The sequence below is a fragment of the Schistosoma mansoni genome (genome assembly GCF_000237925.1).
Source record: "Schistosoma mansoni, WGS project CABG00000000 data, supercontig 0111, strain Puerto Rico, whole genome shotgun sequence".
In the NCBI taxonomy this organism is placed as follows: Eukaryota; Metazoa; Platyhelminthes; class Trematoda; order Strigeidida; family Schistosomatidae; genus Schistosoma; species Schistosoma mansoni.
Window position 1 is genome coordinate 1,050,151 of NW_017386032.1, and position 17,774 is coordinate 1,067,924.

Sequence of the window (17,774 nt, forward strand, 5' to 3'; positions counted from 1 at the left end):
TTGTGATTTTTCGGCAAAATATCAAGGGAACTACTCACTAGAGAGAGTGGCATCTAATTTCGTTTCAATAATATCGAAAAGAGGTTCGGCGCACTCCAATTGAGTCCCATTTAAATACTAGTTTGTTCTCAGAAACAAAGGACGTGTCAACAAGTATGTCACAAACAAAAATGTTGGTCCTATAGTGCTGTATATCCCACAATTTTATGAATAACCAAATATACAAATCTAGGAAGTATGTAGTGTAACAATCCACGAAAAATTAATCTTGCACATACGAGTGTCACCGTTAAACGTCACTCAGCATGACGTATTAATAACATTTTGGCATGTAACTTAGGAGATCAAGGAAAAGTTTTATCGCTGCCTAAGTTTATGCTAAATTATATATCATTACAAAAGCGATTGCGATAATTACCACCTACTCCGCACACAACAAACTATCCATGACGATGCAATGAACTGGATTGCATTGAACGAAACCAAGTGGAATCGCGATCGCCTACCAGACAGACCCGCCTTGTTACACAAGATTTAGTATGACGTACCTACGATCACCCGTCTCATTTTCGGTAGCCCGGAGATGAATCATTTAAAGACATGAAACTCCCGGCTACCATTGACTGAGTTATGCATTCGGTTTCAAACCAACAATAAGTGAGAACGACACTGATTGGGCGAACAAAGAAAAACCCTACTAGCCCCTCCCCAACCACTTCTGACAATCAAGCCACAAAATCGTGTGGGGCAACAGAACGTGATGACTACACTCTCACAGTGGCGTCTAGCATACGACACCCGGCCGTGACAGTGACTACACAACACAACGATCTACATGGATTACTACCCTTTGCATATACTGGGACTACATAGACATAAACGTACGCCCGCCATGTATTAAATGCCGTGGGACAGTTAATGCTGCTCACTACGTAGACGGACTTCATGCACATAAGCACTGGTTAGTTGTCTTCACAAATTGATGACAGCTGCTTTGTACTTACGAATGACCATCAATACAAGTGTAGCTCCCAGAATTCCCTTCACGTCCCAGAACGCAAATAAGGCGGAGTCAGACACACTATAACATCAGACTTTGTTGGTGCGCTCTTACTCCTGTCAAGTATTCGGACCATTACGAGATGCAGAAATCTAATGCTTAACAAAAGACAACTTGATCCCGTCCTAGAGTGTAAAACGAACAAGAGGTTATGTAATTTAACATTTATTAAAACGAAATTTTAAGCTCTTTCTCCTCGGATACGGCGAGCCAATTGGATATCCTTTGGCATAATTGTAACCCTTTTAGCATGAATCGCACAAAGGTTTGTATCTTCGAACAGACCAACTAGATATGCCTCGCTTGCCTCTTGAAGAGCACCAACTGCAGCGCTTTGAAAACGTAAGTCCGTCTTAAAATCTTGAGCGATCTCGCGCACTAATCTTTGGAAGGGCAACTTTCGTATCAGTAACTCAGTAGACTTTTGATAACGGCGGATTTCTCGCAGTGCAACAGTCCCTGGACGATAACGGTGAGGCTTCTTTACACCACCAGTTGATGGTGCAGACTTGCGTGCAGCTTTGGTTGCAAGTTGTTTCCTTGGTGCTTTGCCACCAGTTGATTTCCTTGCAGTTTGTTTCGTCCTAGCCATTACTCCAAACCAAAACGCCAATCAAAATGGTGGGAGTCAAGTAGCCACTTAAACAACAGCAGCTGATTGATCCCTAATGTGTAATCGATGAAGAATGGTTCGTCATTGAACAACTCATTTATTACCTTTTCAGACGTCTAGATTTATTTTACAGCACATTGTTTTACTCTGAAATCCAATTTAATACACTTAGTTTTTACTCCTTAAACAAACGTTTACAAAGTAATGGTATCTATTTTTTTGGTCAAATAATTACTGTGTATTTTTGGTAGTACTGTGTATTGTGATTTTTCCTTTTCGTGAGCAATCCTATAAGTTACGGTAGATAGAAACTATTTATCGGTGTTTCACTTAAAGTTAAGAGGAAAACTTTCGAGAAATAAGAAACTTGATAGGTGCATTTGACTCTCTACTTCACCTGTCCAATGAATTCTGCAGTGGAGTTGTTCTTGTTATTTTTAATGGACATCAACTATTTGAAGGCACTAGGTGAAAAGTTGTAGCTAGTTAAACTGTCTGACTCTCGTTTAGATTTCGGGATTTTCTTGATCAGATGCTTGTGTTTCTTCTGATCACTGGCTGTTGCTTTGTTTATCATATTTAAATGCATTGAGTGAGCTTTTTAGGTTGTCAACTCACCATCACTTTTGTTCTTTTTTCCAGCCCTATTCACTTATGCTACTCTAAATCCACCCCAAGTACGCAAAGTGCCATCTGACGACACGCTATCCACTACAAACATCAACACGAGATCACTACACGGCCTATCTCGAAAATTTTTTTCTCTGACCATTTGACCTGGGAGTCTTACCTAACGCTGATTCTACCTGCATTCAGATACATCGTCGCTGCTCCTAGTTTTTTTCCCTATATTTCTTTCCGGGAGGTACTTGGTTGTCGGTGGTGTCTGGTTCCGTCCTACTCAGTGTATTACTAACTCCATTTTCCATTCCATGTACACTGTGACTAAGGTTTTATTATATCTCACAGCCTCAACCAAATATTCCTTTGATACTGACTGAGATATTACTACCAGGCAATGTATTTATAATGAAGTGACTCGAAAATAACTTCATATAACCAGATCAAATAACTGAACTCCCCAGTTATTTAGAAATTTGGACAGAGAGGTCAGACAGAGAATACGATAATGGCTATAAGGAAGAATATATGATAAATATATGCTAAATATCCTGAGTTCGCTCATGTTTATATTTATCATTGTTACCATAGTTTATTTCTTGGCATATCCAAGGCATTTTCCCTTATGTTCCAGAGTTTCTAATTAAAAATACACGAAACCTTGCTTTTCAAGATCCCATGCGAATCGACTTTTCAGATTTCTTTTATTTTCATTACGTTTGTATCACTCCTACCAGTTGATACTATGCAATGTTTCTCTGCTTGTAAGCAAAAATTTAATTGCATCTTCCTAAACTCAGACTGCCCAAACTCTTGTTCCACTATCAAGTCTTATTACGGTGATGGACTACTCTAAGTTCGATTTGCAATACATATAATGCTGCTGGACTTAAGATCGTGAGTTCAACGTCCTTCTTAAACCCGGTACCCAATGATGTAGTCGTTCCATTAACCCCAGTTTACTGTATAAATTTCGGGTAACAACGAGGTCGATTTTATAACGCATTATTTAGCCATCACAAGCTCGTATTCATCTGCATTAATATCTCTTTCTCGGTGTGTAGTTGTTCAGCGATTTCGTGATCAAGGCAGTGCTTTTCAAATTTCTGTTATGAACCTTGATCCCGAAAAAACACCACTGTGTGTAGGTGATCAAGACCTGTTGAATAAACACTAATCCTGTGTATTCGGCCGATTCTTCTAACTCTATTGACTTCTGAAAGATTATGTATGCAGTCTTTTATTTTCGAGTTTCACCGAGTCACGCCAGCAGCGATTTAGGGTATTTACTCGATGTCTCCATTTCTCACACAGAAAAGGAACCTATTTTACTCATTTTACTTTATACTGTTCGTTCCTTACTTTCCTTTTATTTCGGATGTGTCTTGCTTGCAAATAAAACGTCACCGTCCGCCCTTATGGTAACTGAAAAAGCACATAAGCAAACCGGTTCGGGTTTCTTTGTAACTACATTTGAACTGGTTTTACAGAACCATTCTAAAGAAGGCACGTCAAAATAAAATGTAAGCTAGTGCACAATCGGTGCGATGTATTTACCTCAAAGACAACAAGATTCATCGACAATCTTAAGATATAGTTATATAGAGCATTATCGACCGAATCGACGAGTCTGAACCACGTTACTAAGGGTTATTCTAAGGCTCATGCTGACTTAAGAAATAGAGTTGGAAAGGTGGGTCAATAACTCCAAAAATAAATGTAAATGAGCGTTTATTGCAACGTGGCGCCGACTATTTAATTTACGAATGATTCAATGGTTTACTTTTACTTCACATAACACCATAAGACTACAGGATCTATCACGATTAGTACAAACTGGAATCAGTTAGCTTATTAGAGGACTCTACAAGATCATCGTGCATAAGGGAGGAGATACAAATCTATTGAAGGGTCCTGTGTAGATGCAAGAACTTGTCGGGGTGATCCAGAAAACTTCTCATAAAAGACAAGAAATGCTCAGGAGACACAAATAAGATTTTATCCAATCAGCATCCACTAGAAGTTTTGCCAGAAACATCAGGAAAGTGAAAAGCCACATGTGGAGTATCTGATTGGCTCATTAATATACTGCTACTGTGTTTAGTAGCATTCCAGAATTTTCGCGAAAGCCCAAGGATTTCTGAAATACTACAAAAACCCTATATCTTCTGTGCATGAATGAACTTTTGGAGTAAAGTACTTCTTGCATGTTTTGCGTCTTTTCTCTCGCGTTGAAGTTGCTGTACAGTTTTGGCTCGGAGGTTACGAGAAAAGTTTAGGGACCGAGTTTAGCATTTAATTAGCAAGACTTATCAGAACTCATATATGACCATGGCAAAAAGTAGCTACGAATACATACAGATTTCAAGTAGAGAGTGTCAAGTGATAGTATATGGACATGGTCAGTGTACTTGACGAAATTCACAAAGCGTATATTCTAGATACTGTGAATAATCCTCGTCTTAACAGAGCGACACAATTATATGTATCCACTTAATTTGCTGGAAACAATATGACACATTGGGATCTCCTTCATCTTTATTCGTCATCTTCTTTATTGAAAGCATTCACTCACATACTTGTACATAGCAACCAATATGAGGAACATAAATTACTAGGATAAGGTGTGCATGCATGATACACAAAGTGAGTAACTTTGTGTGTTAGTATGTCCCGGAAGAAAACCAGTTGATTTCCAGTCTGGGGAATCAATAAGTTAACCGTACACATATCTTTGGAGCACTAGACACTTAACATCTCATATCTTATCATCGTAATAAAGCTACTCGGTTAGGTTCATTATGTTCTACTTCATTATATTTAGACTTTATCCACGTAGCGAATACTTTGCCCACGAATTTCAGTAGGCACCTCGTTTTAGTAAATTACTGGACTTTGCAGAGTAATTAGTATAAAGCCGAATACTGGCTAATTGGCCTTCCAAGATGAATATGGTTCAACCTTGTAAAGTCAATAGCCGGAAGCTGGAAGATTGATAAGGTCAGGCCAATCAAAGTGGACTATGAGGCGAATATGTAGAGGTAATTATTAGTGACTTGACTTGGTCTAAATGCCCTTTAAACCAAGCAATCACACTATGCTCAATTGACAATGATTGATTAGGACAACCAATCTAGTAATATAACTGGGTTCACAGGAAATATTGTATATTCTTACTCTTCTACGTACTAGTTTGTCCCTGTTAGACTATTTTGTTTGGAAACTCCTACTCTATCCCACGCTATTAGGCGGTATTGCTTCGGTGTTCTATCTATAACCTACTAGCTTTAACTGCTCGATGTGCTTGTATCTGGTGCATGTGAAGAATGAGGTTTGCGTTTCGGTGCAGAATACACCACTTTAAGTGAGCACAGCATCTAGAACGAGGAGGGTATACTTACTGACTGTCAAAAATTGATAGTGAGGGCTACGATTTAATTCAACCTGTGTGTGAGAAGTAGGACATCTTGTTTATTTTTGGGCTTTTTATGGTTGGTGATAGGGAAACCATTAAATTTTCTCCTGTGTTTTATGCTTCTTAAGCCCATGTTTTCTATTATTTATTGGTTTCCCAATTTTATTCATTCCACCTATTACATGCGATTTCAAAAGATTAGGCGCAAACTAAATGACTAGCACACAATAACAATAAAACCAGAATAATTGATTAAAAAGATCTTCGTGGTGAAGTTATTTAAGAATCTAAGCACTTAACGTTCCTGTTAATTCTCCAAAATCAATAAACGTTTATCCCACCATAAAGTTCCGCCTTTTTTCCATCAGTTGAGACATATTTCACCGTTATAGTTCACCATATACTGAATCTAGTTCCTTTGGTTCATCTGTTGTTTTCACAATGTTATTTTTATTTTAGTGCCAGAAAATAATTTGTTTCATTGCAAATAACTATGTTTGTCTATCATCTGTTGTTGATAGCTATGATGCTCCGATTTTTTCCCTCTCTTTTCAGCACGACGACTGAAAGATGCAACTGTAATGCTAGTGTTATATGTGCGCTCTCCAGGGGTATAGTTTGTATGGAGTTCCATTTCTAATCAGATAATAACATCTTTGAACCCACAGTGTGATAGTCGTAGACTAAGGTTGAGTAAGCCTAAATATTATATCACGCAAAATCGCATACTTCACTCGAAAAATGTGAGAACAACGCATTCAATGTACCATTTACATATCTTCTTTAAATGGTTTTTGCATACCCTATCATTCTCCCATTCCTGCCGCTACTTGGACTACTCCTGTTTTTCTTTCTCCACATCCAGAGTTTCTCTTCTGTCAGTAGGAATCCTGTTTCCGATTCGTGACAACACGCAAACCTATTTATTAGCTAGGTGATATATACTCACGAATATTGTCATGTATTTTCATGGTTTTCGCTCATTTCGTAACCCTGCTTGGGTAGTATCTCATTCGTAAACCCATGTTGCAAATTGGTGATTACGCTTCAAGAAGGGGAGTGTACCTGACAAGTTGGAAATAGACAATTGTCACCATAGATTTCATACTTGCGAATATTGTTGGGCGTATCACAGTAAAGTTTGGATCAACCGTTGTTTGAGGACTTCTTCCTCCTCTGCTAATATGAAAATTTTGATACATATAAATCTGTTGTTCGAAATAAAGGCCCACCAGCTGTAATGTTCGTCCCTGCATTCCCTCGTCGACGATAAAGCTGACAAAAAATCTTTTCATTCGGCTTAAATATTCACCAAACAAACATGGGAAACATGAGAAACCAAATTATTACTATGTGTGAAAAAGCAGGAATATGGCGCTTGTGTTAAATGACAGCGAACTTTCGTGAAGGTATTTTTATTTTGATGGCAGGATGTCCTTTGATCCTTAGCCGTCCAGTTTTGACTGCTTCACCTCTGTGAGGCTTCAACTAATGATTCTTAGTCACCAGAGAAGCCTGCAGGCTGATTAGTTTCATGCCTTCCCTCCGCACTTTGGAAAGACCCAGCGAGTTTATTTGGTTAACTATGGCAACAATGAGCTTGAGTGTGATGACCTTAAGGCTCTTATCTCCTTATTGATGTAAAGTACTTAATTTAGTCATGGACGAAGGTAGTGCCGTTCTTAGTATCTGATAAATCTACGAAGTGGTGAAATAAAGCTAATAAGATTATGGTTTCTGAATGCGTAAAACCAATAGACGCCTTACAGAGAACTCACATCTCAGTCGATACAGTTCATAGTCAGTACACTGAAGTTATCTACCAATAGAGTTCTGTCCCTATCTGGGCATTATTGAAGTTGATTTAGGAGGAATTTATCCGCCATACACTCAAGGCCATGGCACACCGCAACTAGTTCGATATTTCGTTCTTCATAATTTGGTCAACACAGCACTTATTTTCACGTTCCTGAGTTATGCATCACTGTTCAAGAGGCTAAGATGGTTATATGTATATTAGGTACATAATGAAGCCACTGTCTCTATGGCTCAGTATGTCAGTCCTACAGTGTCCGAAAACTGTCGGCTGAACTTCAAATCCACTTGTTACTGACGTAAGGCATGTTCCTGTGCACCCCATATTTCTAAGCTAGTAGTCTGCGAGCGTTTGCATAACAAGCCTTTAGTTCTCTGAAGTGGTGTCTTTTACAAACAAAAATGGTTCGGAAATCGTTTCACTACAAACTTTGACTGTTTAGAGGCTTTTCAGTTTCATATATTTGTTGCCAATTCGACGAGGAATATTGATGTTCTCAGGCTCTCTTTTGCTGAGGTCATCTATAACAGGATCCAAAAAGATACGAGCATTAGATCCTTGCACTTTGTGTGAAGTTCGCTCTTCACTTCATGCACAACTTTATTTCAAATGGTGATCTAATTTTTACTTTTCGAACCCGTTCTTCACTCAACTCTTTAAAGATTGTGTATGCTAATTCACTAACGTTTCACGACATAGCTTGCATGGTAGCTATTTACCATGACTACGTCGTACCTTTGCTTCGTTATTAAGGCCATCTCGAGATTTTTACTACCCGTGCTTTTCACTCATATGGATGAAATCAGATCGCCTGTTTTTATCTACACTGACAATGTCAGAACCTGGAAACCCACAAAAAGCAAAAGTCTTCACATGGACTTCGGAAGACGGAGAACAAATTAAATTCCTATTCATTCAAATCATACGTCAGGAAGATCAAACTCCGTGCGACATAAAAAAACCCATGTTCTGTAGTCACTCCCTTCTGATTGTTTACTCATGGAGCGGTCTTCATTCGATAACTTCAGAGAGCTTAGTTACTAGTGTGAAATGTGCCGTCAATGTAGACACGTCCAAAAAGTTATCTGTCATTCTCACTACATATTACGTTTGTTACTATCATCAGTCCATACAACTCACTTCGCTCTGTGTCTCCTTTGTCTATCTGTACGCTTTTACATTTTGTCTACTCACTCGTTTATTCAACTAATTTGTTTCTCTCCTTTTCATTCTCGTTTTGCAGCTTTTATGCTTTTACCAACCAGGTCCTGTCAGTTATGTAATGATAAGGAGTCCCAGAAGACCCACTGTATTGAGACAGGCCAAGTTGCTTGTGCTCAGGAGAAATTAACCCATCGCTAACAATCGAATTCACTTTGATCAATTCTGACAAGTAGCTAGATTACCTTCTTTGAACGTCATCAGAAACGAAGAACCGTACCGTAAAACTATTAAGAAAAGGTAGATAAATCATCTGACTTACACTAGCTTGTCAAAAGATACCTAATATTGCTACATTCATCATACGCTGTGTTTTGAGGAACACCAATAATTGTTTACTCACATTCAAAGTCTAGTTGATTTGTCATCAGTACCATTTAGGTTTTACTCTGCAAATTCATTACTTGGAAATGTTTTGCCTCCCTTTTTTCTACTCTTGTCATCTTGTTATTCTGATCGAACACGAACACTAAATATTGGGTTTTGAAGATTGGATCCGAAAATTGTTTGTCTTTTCTATTTTATGTTTTCGTCGTTAATGTAACTATTATGTTAGATGACGACAAGAAAGACATCTTTTACAAAGATTTATTTAGAGGTACTTTTGTAGACCAAAATGAATCTGCAGGAAGTGATTCTGATGGAATCAGCGACAGTGTTGTAGGGAATGTGAGTAAATCGTTAGCTATATCTTCTGGATACACTGGAAAATTACAAAAAGGTCATCTAATATTCGATGCATGTTTTGAAAGCGGTACTTTATTTACCTTCCCTAATTAACACTAAGGAAATCTTGGAAAGGTTGTGTACGTCAGTGAGTATGAGTATAACCTATTTATACGTCCGGATACATGTAATGCACGATTCAGAGTATGGTTTAATTTCACAGTAGAAAACACTAAATATGAACAGGTAATATTTACAGTCTCTCAATAATAACCAGAGAGTAATTTTTAATATTGTGAATTTTAGTAAGACAAAGTCTTTGTATCGAGAAGGTATGTCCCCAGTTGTTAAATCATCTAGCCGTCCTTCCTGGTAGGTATTTTTATTCCATTATATACCTAACTCAGGTCTCGCATTCCACAAAAATGTGTTTTCTACTACAAATCACCTGAACAAAAGAAAAAATACGTTATGTCTTTCGCATTTTCTTTTGATTGTGAGGAGGATGTCTATCAATTCGCGTACTGTTATCCGTATACTTATAGCAGACTACAGACGTACTTAGGAATACTAGAAACTAAACAGTATACCCATTTCAAGAGAGAACTTTTGGGCCTGACAATAGTATGTACACTTATTTTTTTACGCGATAAAACCAACTAGTTCTAAACTAACTCGCAGTATGTTTTGCTGAATTTCCGCAAACTGGCCCGTCACATATATTTTTTCCTTAAGATTTGCTACGTATGAACATAGAAAACCTGATGCAACCTTACTGTCTTACCACCCATTTACCATACTGTCTTTAGAGTCTTTAATATGTGTTGTTATTTTAATGAGTAATTTTTCAGAGATAATACTAGATTCAGAGTTTTTGTTGCTTGGTTACCACTACATCTTATTTCCCTGTTAGTTGCATTCATGTGTTTCGATATGACGATGTGAAAAATTTTGGTATTCTTGAGTAATAAGAGGTAGATTTTAGAAGGGCAACTTTCGACTAAAGATGAAACCGTGATTCTACTTGTACGTCGTTAATGAAATAGGTCTGTTTGATAATGGTTATACCATTAAGCTACAGTACAACTAAGTCGTTTTCCGTAAATAGAATTGCAATCACACAGTAGTTTATGTGAAGTAGTAAGAATAATAAAATACTATTAAATCTCTCCCGAATAACGACGAAGTGATATTTCCACTTAATTCTTCCATGTAAATCAAATACTCACACCTTGGTAATCGTGTCAATGCTTTGATTTGGCTATTTTGCTTCTCAGCGACAATTCAAAACATGATATTCTAGAGTAAAATTTTCCTAAAAGTCCTGTGTTGAACATTTTACTGAAAGAAAGGTGTCTTACACACTAAAACCTGTAAGCGCTTACTGTTGGTCATTCTAATGGTAGTACTTTATACACTTCTGACTCAGCCTAAATATCGTGTTTTCCTGATGAATGTTTGTCTGCTAATTTGATTGTTATTGAAAAAGAAAGTCTATAAAGAAATAAATACTGTTTACATCACTACCCATTTCTCCTAGAAATCTGTTAAGTAGAAAATTCTACATTCATAGTAAACTCATAAAGGAAAACAAGTAATTTTTGGTTACCAAAGTGTGAGTTATCCATTTAAATGAAACAATTACGTCTTATCATAAGTAGTTGGTTAAATGAGACAATTTTCATTCCGAATAAAATTGAAAAACCTTAAATATCCAACACTTCGAACGGGCTTTTTAGTGAAATCCAATATATATTAGGCTTCCATATTAATTAAAATCATACTTGTATAATGCACATTTAGTATGAAATCACCATGGATGCTTTTATACCAGCTATAAATTTAGGGAGAGATTTTGTTTCAAATTAAAATATCAGGAATATTAACTGTCTCAACATCACACTAGTTGCTTTATTTTCAGTATGTTATCCTCATATAGATTGACCAAACACTAAGACCCACTTTTGTTCATCAGGTATCAGTTCTCTCAACAAGTCATTATTTTTCATTATGATGAGAGGCAAGCTTTTTTTCTGAACCCAACAGTTATTTGAAAATACCGTAAATTCAAACGTCAAACAAATGCAATTTATGCGAAATGCCGAATAGAGCATTGTGCATTAAGCTGTTATCCAATAGTATAAATATTGAGAGTTCGCACGTTAAGATCAAATGGGAAAGTTAATCCATACGATGAAAGAGCGAACTTTATGTGCTTTTCCAAGTGATTCTTTAAAATTGCTTATAATGCTCCGCGTGATATTTTATTATATTTTGCGATTAGAATAAAAAATTAATTTCTTCATCCTAATCTATTTATTTGTCATCTTTTCGCTTTTATATTTCTCATATCCAGCATCTCCTTGTTGAAACTTTATTTGCTTTTCAGTAACCTTGCGAAGAAATTATTGGAATCAAGATCAAGGCTAGTGGTCACTGTCTTGTAGTCTTTCACATTATAAGTAAATAGTTAGATTAGCTTTAAAGATAAGAAAAACAGAACTCTTTGTCAATTGTTTTTTACCACCTTTATCATTATGAGATTGATGTACTGCCCTACATATCTCTACAACACCATTTATCTTTATGTGCTGTTCATTCATTCATAATCTTTCATTAGCGAGGAACTAAACGCGTCGTACTATAATGACACAGAATAATGCAACTGACTAGCTTTTGGCTGGTTATCACAATACAATGTAACACTTTTTTATAACACCCTAGGCTGGTGTAAAAGATCGATTTGTTCCATACAGCACTTTCTATTTTAATTAGTATTAGACTAAAAGTAGCAAAATAAGTTTCAATTATGGTGGAGTCCTTTGGTGACATGTATACTGTAAACTGGTCATTATCAGCTCACAACCCCAATTACTGATTAATTATCTGTATTTAAAGCTTCACAAACAAACCTAGTATTTTTCACCTGGCTAAATTGCCACTTATGAGATTCAATTTTATATATAGTTGATCGAGTAAGTTGTCATTTGTTATCAATACAATGCAACTAATCGAACTCCAGCAGAGTCGCTTGTGTTTAAGTCAGGAATATTTACTAATTATATATATACCATAAAATATGATTTTAACTCCTTATGTTAATATCCGCAACTTTTTTTCCACTTTACAAGCAACAAAGACGTCTAGATCTTATAACAATTACTCATCCTAGTAATCTCAAGGAAACGGCTAATAAAAAACGTGTGGTATTTGTGACTGCTCGTGTTCATCCGGGTGAGACACCATCATCTTACGTTTGCCAAGGTAATTAGATGTACTGTTTTTAGTTGAGGCATTCTCATGTACTATTAAAAAGACTGTATGGTTTATTTTGGTTAGAATCCGAATTGATATTGGTTACCTGTTTGACGTATAAAGTGTATTCTTCAAAGTTAGGTTTCACTGATAATAGATTTAATTACGCTAGTTAGGAATTCACTTAGATGAAATCTTCAACTTGTTCAAATGGCATCAATAAATTTCAATAAAATTAATTGGTAACTTCAGAACGACCATTGTCAAACTATCTGGTCTTTAAACCGTATTAAGATCTTGCTCATTTTGTGCAAAGAAACACTTAAAAACAGGTAGTTACTCTTTAACGACTCAATGGTGAATAATATAGGATAAGATTCCATAAATACCTGCATTACTTCAAATGTTACCATTTCCTTTTGAAAGCTGGTAATTGAAGCAGAGTTTCGTCAAAATCATGGTTATTTCTTGCAAAAGTTACCGATTACCACGTAAACTTGAATCCACCTCCAATGCGATTTAGTAGAAAGGCTATATTTCTGTTTTATCAACATCAATCTCTCAAATATTCTCAGACTCATACAATAACTCTAGCATAGTAATGTTAGAAATCTCAATAAAATTAGCAGATCGATGACTAAGGTATGGTATTAAATAAATAAATAAAAGAATAGACAGAAAACAATACTTGTTGAATTATTACTATAAAAAGCTTGAGTTATCCCGTTGTTGATATTCAAGATCTTATTTGGATCCCTGTAACGAAAATTACTGAATTCTATATTCAGTGTGCAAATCAACACTGAAATGCAGATACATCCATCTAACACGCTTCAAATTGGACAAAACGCGCTCCCTAAATCCTGCTGTCAGCCATAATCCACTCATTCTGAAAACACTATCAATGGAGTGTTAGCGAAACCAAACATCCTTATTCAAACTTAAGGTTACAATTTTTTTACGGATAGATTACATATCGATTATTTCACATGGTTACCTTCTGTTATGGGAACAGTTGTTTGATGTACGATTAAGTCACTTGTGCTTAGCATTGAGATAAATATTGTAACCACCGATATTGTATAAAAAAACTTAGTTGGATTAACGCAAATAAAAACAAAATAAAGGTATTTGAGGGAATGAAAATTAAATCGTTTCGTATTCTGTATGTGGTCGCATATATCTCATGGCGTCAGAAGTAGTACGCCAGTTTTCCAAAACAAAACTGAGATTTCCCTATGCCTCTTCAGTTGGGTTTCGTATGATACGCGTGTCAATAGCACTATAGACTGTTTGGTGAAATGAATGCACCTTATCTGCGTCCGTATTTGGTGTGCTCAAAAAACTAGGCTCCGTATTATATAACCCAATAATTCACTGTATCAAAATATTCCCATAGACAATATTTACCTTTTTCGAAGAGCATTTCTTAAATTTGAAATGTTTGGTCTATAAATTATAATTATTGCTAAAACACGCTATATCTCACAATCTGTTGTCCATATCTGTAACTTAGTTTTCACTTGATGAATCTAATTGAATATAATTTATGGGCTTTCAGAGGTAATAATTAGTGGGAAATCTCTTTTGAGTCATGTGTAACTGGTTAATAAACTTAAAGTTGGACAGCCTTAGCCCGCTTCATTTATTTTACTAGTCAGAAGCTTAGGATTTTACTAGTCCTTATAAAATAGATTTAACTTACCACCTTTCAGGTAGACATGTACATATTCGCTGTATTAGATGCTTGCTTTCTTTTTACATCAAAACTGAATTATTTTGTTGTAGTAAAAGATGATCTCAGTATAGATATATTTGTATTTCTCGTCAAAATATTATAGGATTTATTGATTTCATGGTTAGTGATCATTCAATAGCTCAACAATTACGTGAACGTTTAATTTTTAAAATTGTTCCGATGTTAAATCCAGATGGTGTTTATTTAGGAAATTATAGGTAAGTTCTTTGTTTGTCGCATTACTAACAGTATCTTTTACGATTTCATCTCTAATAATACACTTTGCAGTAAGTTTGTTGATAGAACATATTTTAAATTTCAGCAAAATAATACTGTTCTGTTTAGTTTTACAATAATTAATTTTTGCTTACCTTTCAAATGTCTTTCCGTAAGACCTTTTTGTAACTGATTACATAAACGCAAAATGGATGAACTCTAGTTCAGTATTTATTGCTGTTGCGCCCTTGATCTGTCTACCCACTTTCGTGTTGAGTATAACTTGTCTAATGTAGATTAAGACCTTGACGCAATAGGCTGACTGGCTTAACCATGAGGCTAGTATGCGTGAGTTCGAAGTGGGGTAGAAAGAAGAAAACTGTTCTATCACCTGATTGGCTGATAGGCACACGCGAGAGAGAAGACAAGACAACTGGAACACTAATCGCTTTATTCCTACCTCGATCTGGTACCCGAATTCAGATTAGTGCAAAAAGATACATGAATAAATAGATGACTAACCTGACCACAATGTACAATAATTAGGAAAATACAATTATGTCCAAAACTGGGGGATTAGAGTAGAAAATAGAGTACAAAAGGTTACGTCTACATTACAATAGCTTTGGAACAGAAAATGCTATGGCAGTGAATCATACATCAAACGAAAGCTCATGATCTGTAGAATAGACTAGGGGCAAAAGTGAATGTTACAGTTTTACAAGCTTTGAATTAAATGAAATAACGTCCCCAAAAATAGCTTCCGTAGTTTGTTAAGGCTTCTTGTTTCGCGGTTCACATCAATTACCTAGATATAATAAGAATTAGCAAAACAAATTTGAAAAAGGATCAACATTAAAGGCGATAGGCATTTGTTGAATAGAGTCAAAATAAAAACCTCAGTAATACTAATAAAACAAGGAGAAACAAACTGACATAAGTTTCGTATAATCCACATAATAACAATATTTTCTGGAAATGTTGAATTAGGTATGAAAATATCTAATCACTAGAGCACTTATTACTAAAATATATTAGTTACGAATAAATATTTTTTTCCTTAAAATCCCAAGACTGAAAGTAAGCTTAAGTGAAACAACTGTTTATGTTTCGATTTTTTTCTACAACTGAATTTTTGGTTAAAGATACACTTCAAAACTAAGTGGTTGTTTTAGAGAGTTTTGTGTATTTTGAAGAAAATTTAAATCACAAACAGGTATGATTTCAAGAACTACCTAAAATCAAGGAGCACTATAGACCTTATCAGCCCTAGTTTTTTATGGGCGGGGGTGCTTACCACCGTGCATCTACAACCCAATATAAATTTGAAATTTGGTTTCATGATTATTATTGCTTGACCACGGAGTCAATAAGTTGGAAGCAAGTGATGTGAATATTCAGGTCCGATAATTTTATGATATATTTCCTTGCGGTTCCTACCCAATGCCATTGTTGAGTAACTGTTACATCTCTGACTTGTTTGACTCTGACTGGTGCTAGTTTGGGATAAAAAGTACTTCTGGAGGTTTGTAAAGAGGAATTTATGATAAACTCACCAATAATGGATACGTATTCGATTCAACACAAAATTTATCATAGTATTCCTTCAATGTAATTTATAAACGAATTTAAAAAATATAGATAAAACAGGTGTTTTACAAAAAGAATCAGTGGAAGAATGAGTAGGTTATGTTGAGTTAGAGCAATAAGGTAAAATATTGAAGTTTTTAGTAAAAATCTAAGATGTACGGCTATGTTGCACCATGACATTTTTATTCACATATGCCAGCGTTTACAAACATTACATTTGTACCACATTGAAGCTTTACCAACGAATTTACAAATGTAGATCTATAATTAATGAATTTACAACTTATAATCGTAATCAATCTTATTTTTATGTCCTGAAATCAGTTAATAACCATGAGTTGGATCATTGTTCCTAATATTCATTATAGCGAATATCTAATTTTAATTATGATTAATGATAGTTGCATGTGGTTCACATTTTTATTTTAGTCTCCTTTTTTTCTGTATACTACAACAACTATAAAACCTGTACAATACTCCACCACCGTAGACAAATACGATAAAAAATGACGATAACAATGTCTTAAAATGGTTTTGTTCATAGTCTAAGAAACAGTTTAATTCTCGGTATCTTTAGATCATCTTTAATGGGATTTGATTTAAATAGACAATGGCAGTCTCCATCCTTATGGGCACATCCTACTATTTATGCGACAAAACAGTTGTTAATGAATTTGGACAATAATCCAGTAAGTTATAAACCTTTTTAAAAACTTTTGTACTTACCTAATTTATATTAAGGACATTTTTTCAAACGTAAACAAACAACGAAACATGGCTATTAAGAGTAAAAGCTCGTTTGGCTTTTGTCAACTTACGTCGCCTATAGCGAAGACGAGATGTCTGTCTATCAATTAAGGGACAAGTATACTTCGCAGCAGTTCGTTTTGTTTTACTCTATGGCTGAGAAACGTGGCCATTAAGAGTAAAAGATACACGTAAGTTACTAGTATTTGATAACAGATGTCTTAGACATATTTCTTGCATCTGCTGGGATCATCGGGTAATTATTAATGTGGTTAGACGCAGGGTATTAGGAAATGGTGGTAAATCAATTGACGAGGTCATGAATTTTCATCGACTGAGATGGTTGGTCCACGTGTTACTTATGCCTGAACACCGTTTACCACGACGCGCAATGCTGACTAGTGTTGGGGATGGTTGGGAGAAAGTTGAGGGCGGCAAACCAAAAGGTGGCAACAGTCCTTGAAGTCACCAACTTCTGGTGTGAGCCATGTTGGTGGATGCAGACTACTTGGTTGGGTTCCGCGTGACTATCGTAACCAATGGTTGGAGACTCTGTGTGACATGGCTCAGAATCGATCACAATGGCGTAGGTGTATACACTCTTTGTCTCCCCTTAAACCATGAGATTAAAATTGCTTTATATCTCACAAGGCAGAATACCCTCATGCTTAATAACATGACCTAAGAATTTTATTTCCTTCTTCCCGAGTTCACACTTATCGGGGTTGACTATTATTCCATTATCCGAAAGGCGCTGGAATAGTAGCGTCATGTGTTGATAATGTTCATCTACGTTTGATGATGCGATTAGCAGGT

At 35.9% G+C, this 17,774-nt stretch overlaps 2 protein-coding genes across 2 annotated transcripts; one reads left to right on the forward strand and one right to left on the reverse strand.

Moving 5' to 3' along the window:
- Positions 1-1,209: 1,209 nt before the first annotated feature.
- Positions 1,210-1,712, reverse strand: Smp_082240 (histone H3, putative). Its single transcript, XM_018792822.1, has one exon. The coding sequence runs from the start codon at positions 1,650-1,652 to the stop codon at positions 1,242-1,244; it is 411 nt and encodes a 136-aa protein (XP_018644337.1). The 5' UTR covers positions 1,653-1,712; the 3' UTR covers positions 1,210-1,241.
- A 7,583-nt stretch (positions 1,713-9,295) lies between these two features.
- On the forward strand, positions 9,296-16,921 carry Smp_082250 (hypothetical protein flj14442 (M14 family); the record flags this gene model as incomplete). The annotated part of the gene is made up of 7 exons (XM_018792823.1): positions 9,296-9,500; positions 9,534-9,658; positions 9,690-9,784; positions 9,820-10,036; positions 12,544-12,676; positions 14,509-14,623; positions 16,789-16,921. The coding sequence occupies 7 exons, from the start codon at positions 9,296-9,298 to the stop codon at positions 16,919-16,921; spliced, it is 1,023 nt and encodes a 340-aa protein (XP_018644338.1).
- Positions 16,922-17,774: the final 853 nt, after the last annotated feature.

What these genes read in the sequence shown, in the direction of transcription:
- Smp_082240 (XM_018792822.1), bottom strand. Translation starts at nt 1,652, where the DNA reads ATGGCTAGGACGAAACAAACTGCAAGGAAATCAACTGGTGGCAAAGCA.